Source organism: Centruroides vittatus, unplaced genomic scaffold (genome assembly GCF_030686945.1).
Source record: "Centruroides vittatus isolate TY-2023 unplaced genomic scaffold, ASM3068694v2 contig_1046, whole genome shotgun sequence".
In the NCBI taxonomy this organism is placed as follows: Eukaryota; Metazoa; Arthropoda; class Arachnida; order Scorpiones; family Buthidae; genus Centruroides; species Centruroides vittatus.
The window spans coordinates 117976-140558 of NW_027120675.1; the positions used below are offsets into that span (position 1 = coordinate 117976).

Sequence of the window (22583 nt, forward strand, 5' to 3'; positions counted from 1 at the left end):
ATGACCTCTCCAATCGAAGATTTAATTAAAAATAATGAAGAATACAAAATTATATCGACAATAGCACAAAAACCAGACGGCCCAGGTCGTCCATATGGAGGACTAAGTTTGATACTAAAAAGAAATATTGGAGAAATAAAATTTATTCAGAAAACCACTAATTATATAATGGTATTATTACAAATCACTAATCCAGATATAAAGTTTCTAGATAAAAATTGATAATAATCATGCTGGTCTACGTACCTCTGGAACAACTACAGACTCTAAATGATATTTTTAAAGATTTTGAAAAATGGAAAAATATTTTCCCATATGTTCTAATGATAGATTTGAATGCTCGAATAGCACAAAAAATAGACTTGGAATATAGGGGACCAAATATGCTAATTCGAAACACACAAGAGTCTAAGGACAAAAAACATAACAAATTAGGAATCCAATTACTAGATTATACTTACCAACTATAATTATATATATTGAATGGAAGAATAAAAAACAATTATCCATCAGAAATAACTTGTATAACTAATTCTGGATGTTCAGTAATTGATTTAACAAAATGTTCTGAATTATTGGCAGATCTATGTATGAATATACAAGTTTTAAACTGTGACTTATCAGATCATTTCCTGTAAGAACTTCTATTGAAGTGGAAAAAATCAAGCTTGCAAGAATAAACCCGTACCCTACCAAGTAACTTATAACTATCAACAATTTCAATTACAAATTAGTGAAAGAATTAATACATACTAAGTAATAGACTGGAAGATGGAATTGACAAATATTTGCAATTGGAAAATTCAATAAAACAATTTATAAAAATACATAAAACAAGCAATACAAAATCTCATATATTTAAAAAGCCTTGGTTTGACTTTGACTGTTATATTTTAAAAATTAAGAACAAAGCCTTATCACTATTCAGAAAATCCTATACAAACAATTCATTTAATCACTACAAAAAACTAAAATGTACATACTTCAATTTACTAAAATCCAAAAAGATAAAATATTTTTAAAAAATTACAAGCAGCAGCTGATTATGAATAAAAATAATGATTTTATCTGGACAACAATACAAAAACTACAGAAAAAAGATTTTGAACGACAATCATATATTGATTTCTCAACTTGATCTCTTTACTTTGAGATTTCCCAATATTGAAAAAATAACATCCATGAATCAACAAATCTGTATAATGAAATATTAGATACATTGTTTACTTGTGAAGAATTAGAAGAACCAATTCGTAAACTGAAATTAAAATCGGCTCCTAGCATTGACTTAATTACTACTAAATTTATAAAATTATTGCAACCATCAGCTAAACAAATATTACTTGATTCATTTAATTATTTTTATAATTTGCTAAATTTTCCAGAATCTTGGAACTCAGCTAAAATACTTATAATTTACAAAAAAAGGAAACTGGAATGAACCTGAGAATTATCGTTCAGTAACTCTTCTACCGATCATAAGAAAATGTTTACATCAATTCTAGCAGCACGTTTTCAACGTTGGATAAAAGAACAAAACCTGACTTCGAAATTCCAATTTGCCTTTATTAAATCCAAAGGAACCGAATCTGCTATATTCTTTTTAACTTCAATAATTCATATTTACTTATAAAAAGCAAAATGCAGGAAAATATATTCAGCCTTTATTGACATTCAAAAGCTTTTGATTCCATACATGATCCTACTTTAGTTAATAAATTAAAACTGTTCAGTGTTGGAAATAAATTTTCCAATTCTATTATGCAATTGTTCTCCTATTACAAAATTAATATTATTCATGGCAATCAAACTTATTAAGAAATAACTATAAACTGTGGTATACTCCAGTGCAAGCCACTATCACCATTATCTATTTTATTAATATAAAGTTAAAGAGATATCTATTTTTAAATGAGACAGAAGGAATTTATCTCAATGGTCGAACTTTCCATTATATACTTTATGCAGACAACAAAGTACTAATTGCACCAACTTGTGCAACATTATAACGTAAGATCAACAAGGTAAATAACTATCTGAACTCTATATTTATTGATTAATGTATCCAAATGAAAAATAATTATTTTTAGAAATAATAATAAAATAGCAAATCAAGAAAAATCTTTTTACTTAAATGGGAAACCTCTTGAATTGGTCAGTAACATCAAATATCTAGATATTATTTTTAATTGGACTGGAAATTTTCAGTTACATTTGAAAGCTCTTACTACAAAAATTAATCTAATTATCAACAATGCCATTTATTTATGTTCAGCTTTAAAAATTATGGACTTAAAATAAAACTTTACATGAAAATATTTAACATACTAATTATACCTACATTTTTCTACACTAGTCCAATAACGGCATTAGATTTATTTTATGATCTGGAAAACTTTCACATCACCTTCCTACGAAAACTATTTAGAATTGAAAGAACAGGCCCAGAATATGCCATAAGAGCAGAAACAAACAGATATCAACTATTCCCTTTTTTTCTGAAGAGACTGATCAAATTCTACTACAGATTAATAAATACTAATGATGATGATATAAGATTTATACATCAAATTATGTGTACCTAAATCAACGATTCAAATTCAAAAACAAACACATGGCAATACAAATTTAATAAAGTACTTCAATCATTTGCTGTCACAAGCAGAATATTTGATTATTCAGAGGATAATTGGAAACACCACTATTCACTAATGATGGAATCAGCCTTATCACAGTCTATTATAAATGATCAAAATTTAATAATGAAGTCAATTTATCACCCTTGGTACTTAGAAACTCTAAATATACCTACAGAACTGAACATCTTATCTGCTAATATAAATATGAATATTAAATGTTTACTAATTCAAATCAGACTTGACAAATTCTCTTTAGAAAAATCCATATAAGTATTATTGATAAATAAAGAATTCTGTTATTGGTGCAAATCCAGGGACTTTTCATTACTTCATTTAAGGACTGTGCTGATTAGAAAAACATTGTAAAAAATATCAAATCATTGAAATAATCCACACAAACCAAGACTTAAACTACAGAGCCAGGATAGGTAACCTAACAATAAGCAATATGTTTAAAATAAATAATTTTTTTATTCAAATCACAAATGAGCTAAAACAATACTGAATTAATTGAAAATTTATTGTTGATTCATTACGTTATTATCTAAATTATAATATGTAGGGATAATTATTTATATGTTCATATTTGTTATCAAAAATTTGTATAATTTTACTGTTGTGTTTACAGTTTTGGTTAACAGAATAATGTATAAACTATATTTGTAAACTTAAAGCTATGTATAATACTAAGTTTTTGTAACGAGGTTTTTTTTCCTTACTACAAATAAAGATTGATTGATTGATTGAAATAATAATAATATTCTTATTATTAAAATATTTTACGTTTTTACTTTTATTATTAATATTTTACTTTTTTAAGAATTATGATACCTTTTCAATATCAAATACAGAATTCTCATTTTACTAAAAAGTAATTTTAACTGCTTCCATCAAACATTTGTATTATTTCATATTTCATGATCTGAAAAGCTATCAAATGTTTTAATTGTTAAACTATAAAATGTTTTTATCAAAAGTTTAAAAAGCAAGAATATTTATGATTTAATATCTTTTTATTATTTTTGCTCTGGGCACTAAGAAAAGATCTTTTTTATTAAATTCATTATATGTTTAGCCAGAGCTGGAATAGGGCAACCAGATAGGAACTGGGCTTAACATATTTAGAACGGACGGCCCCTAAATTCACTAGGGTTTTCAACCTATCCAAAATCATTCCCAGGCTCCCAGTCCAATGTTATATATTCCATCATATATGATGGCAATCAACTAGTTTTTAAATAGTGAAAAAGATTGTAAATTTTTATTTTCATTTGCATTGTCTTTTGGCATATAAGAATAGAATTATGAAAATTAAACTTAAATCAAATATAATTTTTTAATATATTATACTTTGCATAGTTTACATATACTTTGACATTCAATATAGACTTAAAATACTTAAAGTTTTCAGATATTTTTATTAGTTTAGTTTTCTGTAATATAATATAAAATATTTCCTATTGTATGAAGATTTCTTCATCTGGCATTATGGGCCTTGGAGACCCTTAGCCACAGTCACAATCATCCTCCATCTTGTTCGGTCTATAGATCTGCCAATCTTCGATTCTGAGGTCTTGAAGATCTTTAGCGACCCCATCTATCCACTTTTTAAATTCCTACTATTAGTTCACACTCTCCCTATATCTTGTTCAAATTTTCAATCGTTAATAAAATACTTATTATTCATCCACTCAAGTTCAAATACATTTTTTTAAATTTGTAGTGGATGACACTTGATGTTTATACAGTTTTTTCAAATATTAATTCATTAATTAATTAAATTTAAACTGTGGCACCTGTCAGCAATATGCTGATTCTGATCGATAGGGGGCGCGAGGAGAAAAAAGCGAACTTTGAAATTATTTAATAAAAAGTAACTAAAATAAAATTTTTCTTTGTTGACCTAAGTAGGAATTGACTTTAAAAAATTTTTTTTTATATTATTACTTGTTTCTGGGACAACCTCTTCACCTCTTCCCTTTCCCCTCATAGTGGAGCTCTCATGAAGCTGTTGCCATTATAGGAAGCCTTATGGCATGGCCTAGCCATTGTAATCTACTGGCCTAATCACCTTTGTTAATCCTGGGCTTGTCATAGGTTGTCTGTAGTTCCTGGTTTGTTCTTCTCCTCCATATTGGTTCTCCATTGATCATGATACCATTATCATCATAGTCTTTTTCCACAGGTCCAAAGATTTTCCTTAGTATTTTGTTTTCAAATCTCTGTAGTTGTAGTTCCCACTGCTTTGTTATTGGCCATGTTTCACATCCATACAGAATTGCAAGTCTAATCAGTGACTCATGTACAATTAGCTTTGTCCTTTTACTAAGGATTTTTAGTATGCTGTATGTTTGTGAGCTCAAAGTAGATTTTGTTTCCCTTTAGCAAGTCCTATCTCCTCCTTGATGTCATTGTTTCTGTTTATGTCAGTCTCTAAGTACTTGAAGTATTCTGTAGTGCTGAATATCATATTGTCTACAGTTAATGTTCTTTGTGGAATTCTCCTTTTTTAGAAAGAACCATGTATTTAGTTTTCTCTTCATTGATGATCAGACCCATGCACTTGGCAGCTGTTGCTAATTTTGACATTAATCTTGTCACCTCCCCTTTAGATGTTCCAATTATGACAATGTCGTCCACATATGAAGAGACTGAATGACTGAATGCATATGAAATGACTGAAGAGAGAAACTGTCTCTTCAGTCATTTTCCTCTTTATTGTCTATCTCCTGGGCCATTCTGACAACTTTTTCTAGAGTGATGTTAAAAGAGAAGAGGAGACAGGGCATCGTCCTGTTTGTCCTGTTTTACTCTGGAAGCTGTCTGACCTTGTAGCCTTGGCTTTTACTGTATATCACATCTCATTCATGCAAATTTCTGCAATTTGATTAGTAATATGTTTTTGGCTTGGTTTTTTATATAAATTGTTTAATTGTCAGAGGTGATCTTACTAAAAAGATATTTATCCAAAATAATGAATGTTTGTTGTCATTTGATGTTAAATACATTTCTGCTTGAAATATTATATGAAATCTACCAATTGAACCATATATGTTTGGAAGCTACAAACACCACCATAGATTTTAGTAGTAGTAAAACCCACATATAAAACAGAAGATTGAAAAGCCAAGTGCTTTCTTAAATCACAATCAAAACAACTGAAAAGAATTTTATTATTTTATACTACCTTTTCTTGGCTATTTAGTCAGACTTTTGCACCACGAGTTTTGAGGAAGTTTTACTTTTTTTTATTCTTTTATTTTTTATTAGACTCTAAATCTCCAAGATGTGTATTTTGGATTTTCTACCCCTCTTCAGTTGGAGTTTTACAATTTAATCAATAAAGTTTACATAATTGAAATTTTATCTTATGAGACATGAATAAAAATTTAACTTACAATTAGTATACAATTTAAAAAATATTTTTTCTTTCATTAGATAGTATTTTCTTCATTTTTAACAGTATACACTTGTAGGTTTGTCTGTATTTTTACTATAATTAACAATTGTAAAACATAAATTAATTAAATATTACAATTATATTTAGTTAGTTAAAATTACTTATAATTTTCTGTTTTTCACATAGATTGCAATTTTTTCCTTCTGATATAATTTTTCAGAGAGCAATGACAAGTTTTACTTTTATTTTACAGCTTTTACTTAAGATACATTTTATTATCTGTATTTACCCGAAATCTTTATTTCCCCTTAGTGACATTAGGGGTAACCATGTATCATTTTATTTTTGTTCCTTCATTTTCATTTATACAATTTTTTGTTTAGTTTTCTTTTAAATTTATTTTTTATTTTCATATTTTAAAACAGCCTCATAGCAAGTGATATTTTTATTAAAGAGAACAAAGGAATACAACAAATTAATATATAGTACAACTAATCACCATCAAAATTTATTTTTAAATTTATTACAAAGACTCATGAATTACATTTATAATGGATTTTAACATTGAAAATGCTTGTAATAAAACTTATTTTAGGATAAGCATTTAGTGTAGTTTGGAAGAAAAAAAGTTACAAGAGTTGCTAAGTTAATGGGAAAAGTTGATGTCTGACATTCTTCAGAAAATTTCATCTATCAGTCATTTTCTCAAATATATTTTACATGAAAAAATCAAGTTTTTTTTTTAAATCCTTAATCTTGGCATATGATTTTCTGCTGATTTCAAATAAATTCATACTAATGTAAATGCTATTTAATAATGGTATTATTTAATCTAAAAGGCTCTAAAATAATAAACTAATAATTTCATCTCATTTACAATTAATATGAAATCCTTTCATTTTTAAGAATCAAGAGCCAATTTGATTGTTGTGCTAATGATAGAACCTGCTGAAAAATCAAGCTTTACAAACTCTATATTTGTATAGGATGCCTATCTTTAGCAAAAATCAAGGCTCTTAACTTAGATCAAGGATATCTGGATAAAATATTTAAAATTATTCTATAAACCAGTCCAAGTAGAATGTTTCTTTTTGAAGATTCTTTTTTTTTTGTCATAGTTATGTTCCCTGACAAATCATCTTACATAACACACTGATGCCTGAATTTTCATTTATACTTCAATCCAGGCTATCTCGTAATTTATCTTTTATATTATACACCAAGCCAACACTGAATAAAATCATTTTGAAATACTAATTTTAAAGCAAAGTCTTAACTCCTTATTCTCAAACTATGGTCTGCTATACCAATTGAAGTGAATACTAGCCTACACAAGCACCAAAGTCATCTACAACTCATAACATATATAAGCAACTGTTTGTAGAACTGTCATGAACACACAGGTTTTATGATTTCATACTATGACTCCAAAGATAATGTTTGAGTGGTCATCTTATGTATGTTCAAATGTCATAAATACCCATCTTCTAGTATTATTACCTTTGCTTTTTGCAGAGTTACATGCAGTGGTGATATTCAGCGGGTTCACACAGGTTTGGCTGATCCTGTTGTTAAAATTTTCAGTTTTCCGAACCTTGTTAAACACACGGAACATTTCTCAGTGGTTTTGTTTTTTTTTTTTTTAAATATATTAAAATATACGTATTATACTCTGTAATACTACTAAACTAGAGCCTTATACCCCGTTCTCACTGAGCATTTCAATCTAGATTGTGAGCAAGGTCGGAGACTATGCCTTGGTGCAATCTCTCTCGACCATTTCAATTTCGACTGAAACGAGGTTTAATCATGATCGATTCAAGAGAGTTCTTGAATCGATCACGATTAAACCTCCAGTCATAAGGGAGATTGCACAATCTCACGCGCGCGAGATAATACAGGATGTCTGTGGAAAACGTGTCAGGCTATGGACAGCGAAATAAAAAGGATATTGTATTTCGAGAGATGATGACATCTGTCTATTATCAGCAGTGCCATTTGGGGTGAAAAATCTCTCTGCCTAAAGAAAGGAAAAAAAAAAGGTTGACAGCACTAATGTACTATTGTTATCTGGTCTTCGCCCAGGGCTCGTTACATTCCAAATATGCCACTGATTATTAGATATATCGCAAGAAAAGGTATTGTATTTATTTCTAGCCAAAACTTCCATTTTGTTTGTCAGTGATTGTCAGGGAAAAATTTTCTGCTAGCGAACCCTTTGTTAACCATTTCGAATATCACCACTGGTTACATGCTATTCATAGTGCTTTGAGACAAGCTGTTTGTTGGTTATCATCATACTATTATATTTTCTGATTCATTCAGTGTTTTGTAGCTCTAACATCCTGGAAACACAATGTATCCCAGTTTAGTAAACATTAAAAAACAGATTTTAGCAGCTTTCATCTTAAAATTTACTAAATTTTGTTGAATCCCAAGACATGTTGATGTAAAAGGGAACAAACTCAGGTATTGCTGTTAAGGCAACTATACCATTTCTACACTTTTGTGTTCTTTACATGTGATTTTGACAAGCTATCAAATCAGAATGTGTCGGGCTGTGGCAAACTTGCTGGGATGCTTGTTGATAATAAGCTCCAAGAAATTAAGCCAGAAATAAAAGAATGAAAGTCAAGCAATTCTATTAGCCATTACAGAAGTAGGCAAGAGAAAAATCATCCTGACATTACTATACATTGGGCACAGTCATCTCACTTGGTGCAATCTTTTGTTGAGTGATGACAAGCCTAAGTGTCATTCATGTAGTTTTGTATTTTATTCATCTATATATATATATATATATATATATATACATACACAGTCGACTCCGCATAAGGGCTGTTTCACACTATGACCGACTCCGGTCCGACTCCTAGTCGTATTGCCATGGCAACAGCAGTCGGTCGACAGACTGGTCGTTCCAGTCGGACAGATTTAAAAAGTTAAATATTTGTAGTCGCGTCGGAGCAGTCAGTGAGCTACAGCCAATGAGAGCTTCGAAGCTATAACCAATCAGAGTTTAGATTTATCCGAAGTTAGAAAATGGCGGAAGGTAAAGTTTCTCGGTAGCTTTAATAAACGAAGTTAGAAAATATCCATGGCTTTATGATATTCGGCGAGCCGATTATAAAGGCGACATTGAAAAAAATAATTGGTTAGAGTAAAGCGAAAGGTATCCAGCTAAAAAAATAGTCTTAAACTTCATATTAACGAATAGACGTAGACATATCTAAATGTAATTTGATACGCTGAATCGATTGGTATTAAAAAAATATTACTTACGATCAACCGTTTAAAAGTTACGAACGATTTTTTATTTCCGTCTATTTGCTTCGTTTAAGAACAACTTTATTAAGAAATACGCAGGCACTCATCGATATTAACAAAACGAATTACTTTAATTCACCATAATACATTTCATTTACAAGAGAAAGCGACATTAAAAATGCTAAAATGGTGTCGTTAGCCCGCGAACACACGACAACCTTATAAAGACGGCCATGTTTTCTGTTTAAATTGAAAAACTTACCGCGATTGGCTAGTGTTCTGATCTGTAAGACGCGTTCCGATTGGTCCTTACGAGTCGGCCACCGACATAATCGTACTCAGTGTGAATTCTTTTACTACTAGTCGGCCTGATTATAGGCTCGGGCGGGTCGGACCGGTCGGACCAGTCGGTGACAGTGTGAAACAGCCCTAAGTCAACACCCCAAGGGGAAGTGGAAATGTGTCGAGTTATCCGATGTGTCAACTAAAGCGAAGTTGGAAAAAAAACCACAAAACTACAATTAATAAAATACAGTAGTGCTTTATACAGTAACATAGACTTACAAAACATTGTGTTCTTCATTTACAATTATTCTGTAGATTGTAAGTTCGCCGACCTTTAGGGGGGGGATCGTTAATCCCACGACAGGATGGTCTAGGGTCGTTCGCGTGTGGGTGTGAGGGAGGATGACACAGACAATAAGTGTCTCACAAAGAAACTTGTTTATTTAAATATAAAACAACTCACACTATGCACAGATCGTTACAAAGGTGAACGTTCGAACGTTTTTGTGTCGATGTGTTTCCTATCGTCGCTCGATAGAAGGCCCCGGGGCAGCGGCTGGTGCAGCGACTCGTCGGTTGGCGTCGGCGGACCTTTCGATGGACACCTTGGAACACCTCTTGTCTCCCTTGAAACCTCTCGGAAAAGTCTCTTGTCCTTCCAATTCGGCGATTACTTCAATCTCCCTTTTTCGTATTGTTCATGTTGATTGGCTCCACGTCCTTCCTTTCTCTCTTCTCGATTGGTCCCTCGCTTGTTTCCAAGCGAAAAACGACCCCTGTTCGAGTCACGAGAAAGAACCACCTCGACAAATCTACTTGACACCCTCCATTTACTCAGGTTGGAAAGAATTGATGGAACTTTGAAACTTGCGCTCATATTTTCCCCATTGTTGTCTAGTCTGAGAGATTTTTGAAATTTAATGCTTCGATGTGATGTTCCTTTTCATAATTAACTTTTCCCTTTTTCCTAATTTTAATGATCTAAATTTCGTATACGAGCGACTTGTCAAAGGTCCATCTATACTGGAGGACATTCGTCTACAATCATTACTCATTACAATTATTGCGTTTTATTTTACATTAGGCTCTTTTTGCCTTTCGACATCTTTCTCCTTTTTTTCATGCGTCGCGGTTTCAAATGACTAACGCGTCAAATACGATCTTTGATCGGCTTTTGTCCCTTTTAACAATGGACGATTTTCTACATTCGTTTTAACAATCTTCTAATATAAATAATTAATGTTAACCCGTTTTTGGGACTTCACAAGATGAAAAACTGAAAAATTCATTTAGTGTTGTTTGTTTTGAGCACTTAACTATCTCGACTTTCTTTTTCAACGAACATGAATGCCTTGAAAACATCATCTTTGCAATTGTCACTTGTTGGCAAGTAACGTCTAAGGATTCTTAATGCCTCTGGCATGAGAAAACGCAAAATTGGATTCTGGTATGACGTTGATGTAGATTGTATATTTTCTTTTTGTTTATCTGTTATTATTTTATACATAAAAATACATAAAATGTTAAGGCATTTTTATTAATATGTACATTAATATTATTATATTATTAAATATATTAATTATATACTGTACATATAAATGAGGATGTATGTATGTTGTTCACTAATACACTCCTAAACCATTTGACCAATTGCTATGAAACTTGGCAGTTATGTTCAAAAACTTCTAACTTAGATAATGTCATACATCCCACCCCAAAACATTGATTGCAATTCAGTAAATCAATTCATTTCTATCTACATTTGATTTGCTGAGTTACACATAGTGCCACCTATTGGCAAAAAATTAACAAAATAATAAACTAAATATAATTCTTAAAAAAATATATATTATATTTGCTTAATTACTGAGACAACGATGTAGCTTGAAATAGATGTGCTATATCATTACTGAGACAGGTAGTGTAGCATACAGCACTTGCCTGCATAGAATCAAAGATTCTATGCAGGCAAGTGCTACTCTTTATTTTATGTTGGCGTGAAGTGTGTTAATACTATTTTGTTATAGAATCAAAGATGTTTAAGCCTGTGAAAAGCCTGTAAGTATTTAATTTTTCACATCTAATAACTTGGGTTTTTTTTTTATTTCTGAACAGTACTTTCTTAATTCTAATAAGTGCTCTCCACTAACCAAGTAGATAAAACCACCAAACCCTGGTAGTTAGTCATGGGTTTGGGCATGGCCAACAGGCTGGCCATGTGGAGCTTTCAGTTTTCTTCACATTAGCAACACCTAAATAGGGTCCAGCATCCCCTTCGGCATATCGTTCATGTGTCACATTGCCGTAACCAAATAAACCAAACTAATTCTAACGAGCAATTATTTATTGGGTCTTCATCAATTCTTTTAGTGGTGTCTTCCCCTGTACATTATACTTTTCCTGTTAGATAGATAACCAGCATGACTATTGCTAACTTTTTTCAGGAAAAAATTTTGAATTGAAGTAATGTGACTTCTGGTTTAAACTGGAAATTTGTAATAGTTAACCTGGACCTTCTGCCCATAAGCTTTCCATATCTGGTCTCAATTTTTGTCTGTCTAACTTTTTTCTTCAGATTAAGGAAGGAGAGACAAGCAGACAAGAGTTAGAATTTACAGGCTACAATTCTATTCAAATTGCAGCCCAATAATGTTTCTATAAACTCATCATTTATGAGAACATACTTCTTACATAGTTGATACAATTTGTTGCAAAAATTTAAACAGTTTATTATCACATAAAAGCAATTATTTTTGCATTTTTACAAGATGTTTTTTAACTTTTATATGAAGTATTTTAGACATCAAGATTTACAACTTTGATCACAACCTGTCTAACACAGATCACTTTTCAAAATATTAATAGTAGACCATTATTAATTAGTAGTTGTTGACCATCCTCTCTTCCAGTAGAATGTCAACAACAATTTTTGGTCAAATTACTTCAACCCCTTTCAGGAACAGTCTCTTTTTTTCTATTAGACCAGCAGTATGGTGTATTTGAATGGGAAAATTATGCAATAAAAGATTACCAGGCAGCACAAAATGTTTTAAGTGGTTTTCAAGGGTGCTTGCTGAGTTTAAATATTTGGTCTGTTTTTCGTGAAGTTTGATTCACTGGCATATTACCATTTGATATTTGGCTCTGCATAGTATAGTTTCTTAGAGTTAACATTAGGAGAAAATATGATCTAATAAACTTGAAGATATATTTTCAATAGGCATCTGCTTGACCAATGAAATTGTGCCATTTTGTACCATTCAAGTATTGCAATAAACATGACAATAGTAGGCTGAAATAGCCAAACTCTTTATATAGTTTTCATTTTAATGTTTGTTATAGTATAGTATTTGGTTTATATAACAAGAAAGGTTATCTTATGCAAGGATTTATTACACTGAGTGATTAATCTAACACATTTTAAAAATTCTTTACTCCTGTACTGTATAGAATTTAAGGAATTTTTAAAATGTGTTAGATTGGTCACTTATTGTGATAAACCCTTACTTAAGATAACCTTTGTAGTTATATAAATCAAATACTATAATATAATGTAATGGAAGGGTTAGAAGTATGAAATAATCTAATAATCTTAATTGTTGCTGTTACTTTTTGCCTAAGCTACACTGGGCTCATCTGCTAGTTTAATATAATTTAGAATAGTCTGGAAGTAAAGAATCGGCTCAGAGAGAGAGTAGAACCTTCAACCTCTGCTCACCATGCAGTGCACTGCCCAGTTATTCTGACTAGTTATGCCACCCAGACCTCTGAGCAACTCTTGATATAACCATCCAACGGATACCCAAGAGTTAAATATGTGTGAAAGGTAAGAGTCTAGGTAAGGTCTAGGTGATGTAACTGGTCAGTGCACTGCACCATAAGTGGAAGTTGTGGATTCAACTCCTGCTCTGGACTGATTCTTTTCTTCCAGACTATTCTAAATTATATTAAATTATAGTTACTACTTTTGATAAGAGATGGTGCCTAACATTTACCTCTAATTTCTTATTTTGTAATTTCTAATAATTAATTATAACATAATATGGCCCAATTAATTTGGCTTATAGTTGGATGATTAATGTTAGTTATGGATTTCTCTTATGTGCAAGGCATACATAAGGTTGGTGAATTTTATTTTAATTCATTACATCACTTTTGTACTTGATAATACTGTCACTGCAATATAAGTAATGTGCAAATTAAATATTATCATAATTTTGTTGAAATACTTTACAAATCTAATTGAAGTGCTTCACAAGCCACCAATCTCAGGCAATGCAGGTTGGTCATACGGATTGTTGTGTGCTATTCTGTATCTGAACAATGAAGCCTGAATGGTCTGGTGTTTGATCCATGGGAGAAAGATTGCTAAATGGCCTTTAGATAAGCATTGTTAATTAGAAGTATAACAGCAATCTTAACTTTGAGATTTCCTGTTAAAGTGACAATCCTTAAAATCATAACACTTTCTCCATGCTGCTGATGTTTCACATGTTGGACAATCGCATATGAAAACAAATGAATTCAAATTGTCTGTGCCATTTTACAAAAAACCACAGAAGAAACAAAAAAATAAGGAAGGCACTATCCATGAAGATTCATTAAGTCATCTCTGGTTCTATCTGGCCTTAAATCCACAGTCTGAAGGTTAAACAGCAATAAATATGGATACAACATCAAACACAACAAAACAACACAATACTTATTATCTCATCTCATGTACAGTATATAGATAACAAAACTAAGTATTCACCTAAATACAGCTAAATCTTTATTAGAAGTTACACACACTTATGCCACTGACATTTTAATGGAGGTTGTTCTAAACAAATGAAAAACACTTTTTAAACTAATCTCATAATAAAGCATTAATCAATATAAAGTTCACCAACCTTATGAAGATCTTGTGTATAAATAAGAAAACTGTTACTAAAGTTTTCTGTCTATACCTAAGACCATCTTCAGGTAGATTTTTTTTCCAAAATTGAATCTTTCTGGTTCTGGCATTCTAGATTGGAATGTGTAGAAGACTCTCCAACATATTCAAATTTGAATGTTTCTCTTTTTAAATTTTTCTTAAATATTCAATAGGAAATGCATATACTGTGAATAGGCACACCTCATTGGATATTTAAGAAGAATTTCAAGAGAAAAACAAATTCAAATTTGAATATGTTGAGTCTTCTACAGATTCCAGTCTCAAGTCCTGCTCCAGGCTGATTTCTTTTCTTCCAAAGAAATAAGTATGGAGAAATATTCTAAATAATTATAAAATTATTAATTTAATTATAATTATTAAATTTAATAAGAGATGGCTCTTAACACCTGCCTCTAGTGACAAATTATTTACGTCAGCTAGTTGGAGAAATCCATCGACAGTCAAATAAAACATCAAAAAAAAATGTTCAAGAAAAAACAGGTTAGAATGGCAGTTACAATATCTAGTGCAGACTAGTTATGTGCCGGAACGTTAAAAATGTATATCCACGGACATGGATCATTAGTGTCTAGATCTGCGAATACGGATATGGATACGGATCTCAACTTTTGTACTCAGTCAGCGCTGGTACGTGTGATCTTGGACTGATAGTCGACGCTTTGTGTTAGTAATGTGATGTGTTTTGACTGCGCATGTTTTTGTTCATAGTTTAGTGTGGCATGGGATAGCATAGATTATGTGGGTGTACTATAGATTACCCCCTATGGAATTTCAGGACTTTGATTATATATTGGAACTCAGGGGACCGAGACGAGTTCAACGGTACCCTATTTTTGAACCGGAGACGAAAAATAAAAAAGTTATCATACTTTTTCACTTACCACACTTTTTTAATGCTCTCATGAAGACAGCACCGTAGTTGCTAGTACTGCCATCTTGCGGTAAAGTCTGCAAACCATGACGTCGGACTACGGTCATCTCCCGGAGGGTTAAACATGCGATATGAGAGCGGAGAGAGCGACGCGACTTCCGATCATCGCGCGATCGCCATTTTGGTTAATGTTACTTATGGCAGCGAACATGGCGGCCCGACTGACCTCTCGTATGGGTGCCGCCATGTGCTAAACTAGTGATCGATTCATGGTAGTTCTTGAACAAAGTAAAAAAAGGGGGGAAACGTCTACTAAAGGCAATTTTAATGGCAAGCAACGGGACTCCCAATTGCGATAGCGAGGCCAACTTAGTGGAGAGCGACGCGACTCCCTATCATCGCGCGATCAGCCGAAAAAAGTATGATAACTTTTTTATTTTTTGTCTCCGGTCCAAAAGTAGGGTATCGTTGAACTCGTCTCGGTCCCCTCAGTTCAGATATATACTCAGTCCTGAAATTCCATAGGGGGTAATCTATAGTAGCCCCGATTATGTTTGTGTTTTTGGAGAGTGTTGAGTTAAATTAAAATAAAAACAATGTCAACAAAAAAAGTTTAGTAGTGTAATATGGAAATATTTTAAGATAGTAAATGACAAATGTGCTAAATGCAAAATTTGTGAAGGAAAGTATTCCCATAAGGGTAAAGGTACAACATTGTTAATAAAACACTTTCAGAGGAAACATCCACAAGACTATTCTTTATTCTTAAAAGAAGACTCTGCTAAGAAGAGTACCAACAAAAACGTTCAGCAAGGAACATCTTTACAAACAGTAAAAAGAGAATTTAGACAAACATTTTTTAACAAATACATAGAAAAAGTTAAAATGTGGGATAATACAAACCCCAAATCAATAAAAATTGACTATTTAATTGCAGAAATGATAGCTTTATCTGATTTACCTTTTCAACGCAGAGAAGGATTGGGGTTTCGACACTTGATGGATCATGTTGTTCCGAATTATGTTCTAAAAGGCAGGAAATATTTTACGGAGCTTGTTTGCAGCAAACTTTACAATAAAGTGTCATCGAAAATAAAGAACACGAAGGATTTTGAGAAAGTTTCCTTTACATCAGATATCTGGTCAGATTCTTCGTCAGGAGTTTCATTATTATCCTTAGCATGTCATGCCATTACAAAAGATTTTATAAGAAAAAATATTGTTTTGAAAGTGGAGATTCTTGACGAACGCCACACGGGAGATTACATTTCGGCAATATTTCAACGTATGCTTGAAGAGTGGGGAATCCTGAAACAATGTGCACTGCATGGTAAGAGATGGGGGATCCAACATGAAGCATGCCTGCACTTTATCTGACATAAATAATATCGACTGTACAGCACATCAACTGCATCTGGTGGTCAAAGAAGCTATTAAAAATGTTGATACAATATCCATGTTGCTTACAAAATACAGAAATTGCAGGACACTTCAACCAATCTACAATGGCAAAGCAAGAATTAGAAAAAATGTAAGTTTGACTCAAAGTTTTGCAAGACTCACCAACACGCTGGAGTTCCAGCTATTATATGTTGGAAAGACTTGATTGCATTAAGGATTCGTTGTCGCTTTATTCTACTAATAATAAAATAGAACAGCTTGATGCCGAAGAGTGGTTTTTATTCAAGAATTAGTGAGAGTACTGAAGCCTCTGGAGGATACTACAAAAAAAATTGAGTGCACAAAATATATGTATATCTGATGTTATTCCTCTAGTATGAGCATTAAATAAATTGTATGACGAGATTCAAATTTCTGCTAATAGTGGGGAAACTCTCAACATCAGCACACCCACCATTGTTGATTTTTTGTCTTCTTTGAAGAATGAATTAGATTATTGTTTTTCTGAAATTGACAAAAATATATTGTTCCAAATAGCAACATTTTTAGACCCACATTACAAAGGTAAATTCTTCAGTGACTTTCTTATCAAAAATATAAAACAGAAATTTCTTACAGCTTTAGAAACAAGTAAATATCACAACAACTATAATTAGCACAGAAAAACCAAATGCTGTAAGAAAAGAACATTGCAACAATTTAGAAGACTCTATGGCCAATATGTTAGATAGTGACAATGAAGATGAGGAATTTGAAAACCAAATATCATACACTAATGCTAATTTGCTCACAGAATATGCCAAAGAAAAAAGATTATCAAGAGACCAAGTTCCATTAAAGTATTGGGAGATTAATAGTAAAAAATTTGTAGGTCTTAGTCATTGGGCTCACACATTTATTGTCACCTGCAACAAGCGTTCCAAGTGAGCAGTTTTTCAGTGCAGCATGAATTTTTTGATCCTCATTGTAATAGACTTTTGGGGGATAAAGCTGCCAAGTTACTCTTTTTGAAGTACAATTTACCATTAATTAATTTTGATTATGACATTTAATTTTTTTGAAGTTTCTAAAAATGTGATTATTTTATTTGATAATTTGATAATTATTATAATATAATATAACTGTGATGATTAATTCAATTAGCATTAGAGGTTTGATCTCACTATAAAGATAATTAAATTAATACCTTATACTGGTAATTTACTATAATTAATGTTTAAATATTTAATTTTTGCAATATGAATGTGCCAAATATGTGATTTTAAGAAATAAAAAGTGATTTGAATTGAAGTTATTAGTATTTTATTGCTACCTAACTTTAAAATTTCATATAATTAATGAAATTCATTAAGATAAAAGATCCGTTAAAGATCTGCTAAAAAGTAACAGATACAGATCTTAAGAATTTCTAAATGTTTAATTTCATAAATGACAATTTAATGTAAGAACTAATTTTAAAATTTTCTGTTTTGATAGAGGATGGAAATTAAACATCAGCTCCCAGCCAGCATGGCAAAATTCAGGACTTTCTGAATTATTTCATTTCCAGAATAGGCTCACAAGGTAAACAAATTTATTTAATAATTAATAAAGCTTGTTATGTTCTTAACAAATAACTTTTGAAAATGGTCTTATTTTTAAAAAAATTTGATTGAAATAAAAACTATTGCATTGGAACCTAAAACATTATCGTAATCAAGGTATTTTGATGTTGCTTTAGAATTCAATAAAGCAATTTGAAAACTAATGAATGTTTATTTGTTGTAGCTATTCTTAATTTGAAATGTTTCTTTTGCATTTATTTTTAATGTGTCCATTATAATAAGTTCATTTTCACTTATCATTTATTAAATATTAATTAACCAGAATACTTGAATTAATAAGCTGAAAGATATTTTTAGTAAAAGTTGTGTATACTACTTTTCTGGTTATTATATGCAGAGGAAAAGTATGGCACTTAATCAAAAAATGACACACAGATTTTTACATTTTTGGACTTGAGACCTTGAAACATTGAGAAATGTAGAAAAATTTGGGAGTTTTTTCTGGATTTATGGATGTTAGTGTTTGTATGTGGCACAATTTTGTTTGTTTACTTTGAAGCTTAACTCCTGAATCTTTTATTATATTTCAGTAGATATGACATGGAAATTACTTGTTATTATCATTTACAATTTTGTATAAAACTCATCCATACCCTCAAAATTAAGCTTCTTGCCATTATATAGTAATTAATTATATAAAAAGTTAATAAAATATCATAACAAATAACACCAAATACAGTTTTAAATGTTGTTGCCAGGAAAGTTGTGCAACTTATTGCTGGACTTTTTTTTTATTGAGCTTTCTCAATCTTCCATTTAACTTATTTAAAGTAATCTGATCTGATTACATCAATACTTAAATAATAAAAATAAAAACAAGTAGATAAAATACAATAGATGGAAAAATAAAATGAGCAGTTTAGTTTTGCTTGTTAAAATACTGAATTTTTGACTTTTCTCAATATTATTAATTTCTAATGTGGAGATATTCATATAAGCATAAACTCCATTATTTTTGACTCGGTTCAAACAATCATAAACATTGTGTTGATCTCTACCAGAAGAGTGTCGAGTCCTTGAGTTTTACCCCGGTATTGTTGCAGTATGGGTCTTTTCAAACCTAGATGTTTTGATTTTTGAAGTTATTTCCAGGTATAATGCTTCTATTGCCATTATTCTCTTTCTGCATTGCTAAAAATATCCAAATCATCCTGATATATTTTATTTTTATTTGACATTATTATTATTATTAATTAATAATAGTAAGTAAATTGTGCTGTGAATTTTTGACTCCATTGTACCAAATATGTTACACAGTTTGAATATTTGAAATGTTTTGGAAAGTTACCTTTTTTAAAAATTGATATATAACAGTTTGAACATGCCCTAGCATTTAAAGTTTGTTAAAAATACTTTTTTTTTTATTATCAATCTGGTATTAGGATAAAAGTGCAAGTTTAGTATAATTTTATCTTTATTATAGAGCCTGTTGTTTCATTTCTTATCATATATAAAACAGAAGCTTATAGTATAACAACAGAAGCTTATAAAATTTTCTATATATATTGTAAATTTATATAAACAACTGAAGGAGTGAAACACTATTCAAAGATTCTCTTTTTTAGTTTTTTTCAACAATATCAAAGTTTCTAAAACCAGAAAGGTTCAATACCTCCATTTCTTATACTATCTAAATATAATGGGGCACAAAAAAACTCTTATTTATCAATTAGATTATATACAAGACTTGCTATGACAAGCAATTAAATTGTGAAAATGTGAATGACTTGAGTATGTTATGTACGAATATAAAAAAATGTCTTATGAAAAGAATTTTTTTTTATATTTGTGCATTTTTGTGGCCAAATTAAATATAAACATGAACATTATAAGCTAACTCCTCAGTGTAGTTTACTAGGATTGTTAAAGACTTGCTATATAAATATGTAAGTCAATGATTGTGACAATGCCAGGTCAAATTAGATAATTGAACACAATCCTGCATGTCTAATGCTTATTACAATAAAAGAATGAAGTAAACATGCCAGATTTTATAATATCAATATTTACGATTTTGATGATAAAGAAACAATTTTTTTTATCAGTTAAGATTATAATTATAAAAATAATACTATTAATAATCTGTTTTTTATAATTTAATTTTAATACTAGCTAAAACTGCTAGGTAAAACTAGTTTAATGATAACTACCAGTAAGAAATGTATTATAACAACAGTTAAAAAATCAGTTGAGTTTTAAATGTGTAAATTTAAAATGTCAGTTGAGGAAGGATCATGGGTCCAAAATGCATTTTGGCATTAAAATATAATTTAAAAATATAAGTTATATGTATAAGTCTAAAAAACTATTATTAATAGTATTATTTTTATAACTTAATTGATAATAAAGATTCTTCTTTACTGCATTTATCTCATAAAATATTAAAGATTTATCATTATTTTATCTTGTAATTTATAATAATGTATGTTTGACTGCTTTAATGCACATGCATATTTATAATGCTTCTGAGTATTTACTAAATTTCTTCCCATTGTGTTTACTTGGTATAGCTATGTCTGATGTATATGGTTTTGTTTGCCAGTGAGTATGATGTCTGGTCTGTTGGGATGGATTGTTTTGTCTGTGGTTATGGCATGGTCATAATACACTTTCTGTTTTCTAGGACCATCTCAGGTGTATATTTTTAGTATAGTTGCATGCAGTGGTGATATTCGGCGGTTTGCACAGGTTCGGCCGAACCTGTTGTTAAAATTTTCAGTTTCCCGAACCTTGTTAAACACACGGAACATTTCTCAGTGGGTTTGTTTTTTTTTTTAAATATATTAAATATGCGTATTATACTCTGTAATACTACTAAACTAGGGCCTTATACCCCGTTTGCACCGAGCATTTCAAGCAAGGTCAGGGAGTATGTCTTGGTGCAATCTCTCTTGACCGTTTCAATCGAGGTTTAATCGCGATTGATTCAAGAGTGTTCTTGAAAGTAGATCCAGTCATAAGAGAGATCCCAGAATGCCACGCGCACGAGACAATACAAGATGGCTGTGGAACACGTGTCGGGCTATGGACAGCGAAAGAAAAAGTATAATGTATCTCGAGAGATGATGACATGTGCCTATTTCTAGAAGCGCCAGATTGCGGTAAAGAATTTCTCTACCTTGAAAAAATAAAAAAAAAAAAAAAGTTCGACAGCTCTAAAATACTATTGTTACCTGGCCTTCTCCCATGGCTCGTTACGTTCTAAATACGCCACTGATTGTTAGATCTATGGTTGCAAGAAAAGGTATTGTATTTATTTCTAGCCAAAACTTCCATTTCGTTTGTCGGTGATTGTCAGGGAAAAATTTTCTGCTAGCGAACCCCTTGTTAAATATTTCGAATATCACCACTGGTTGCATGTTATGTTTTTTTTTTTTTTTTTTTTTTTTGTAAGCTTTTGATGTATTACATTTCACATTTGGTTATGTCCATGTAAGTAATCTATTTATGCTAAAAACTTGTAACTCAATATGATGTGCTGTATATGATACATGATATGACATTTCCTATAAGTGTCATCTGAAGGTGGTTTCTTTTTTAAAATGTACATTCTGTAGTTTTTTATATTCATAACCTGGTCTTGTGTGTATAGCCTGGTAAAAAAAAACCATCAGTCAGCTAGCAGTTGATTCTGATGCTTTTTTTTAGTTTAATAGCAGTTTGACATGGTTCTGTCAATGTGATCCTGGTTGAGATCATTAAGGGGTGCTTACTATTGAGCTTGTTTCAAACCCAAAACTGCTTATGTCTGTGTATTTTGTGTTCTATTTTAGATTCAGGTTAGTATTGTGTACATTTAATGGTATTGTTTTTGTAGAAAAATAGCCTCTTTCTACAAAAACAATATCACAATCACAAGAAATATCAGACTATAAAAATTTGTTTTTGTAGTTTGTAATATTTGATTGTAGTGAATATTTAAAATATCTGATAGGTCTCATCCTCTTCCTTTACATGCAAGAGTCAGTCTTTCTATGGAGGATTTAGGATAGTATTTGTTTTGTTAATGTTGTTGTTGCCTTCTTTTGGAGGAGTTTTAGTTCTTTGTATAACTTCATTTCACTTGCATACACATTCTCACACTCATAATCCAAAAAGAGTGGGCAGCAGCAAAAGAAGACTACAATCCTGCAAATCATTCATTTGGCAACTTTCTCCATACCTTCCTATTCAGACA

General features: G+C 31.0%; 1 protein-coding gene across 3 annotated transcripts in view; it reads left to right on the top strand.

Annotated features, from left to right (window-relative positions):
* Positions 1 to 22583, top strand: part of GlcT (ceramide glucosyltransferase) — a 60213-nt gene that overhangs the window by 32344 nt on the left and 5286 nt on the right. For all 3 annotated transcript variants that reach the window (XM_067264563.1, XM_067264555.1, XM_067264546.1), the window contains exon 8: positions 18279 to 18365. In XM_067264563.1, coding sequence (XP_067120664.1) covers positions 18279 to 18365 — 87 coding nt within the window. The remainder of the gene's footprint in view (positions 1 to 18278; positions 18366 to 22583) is intronic.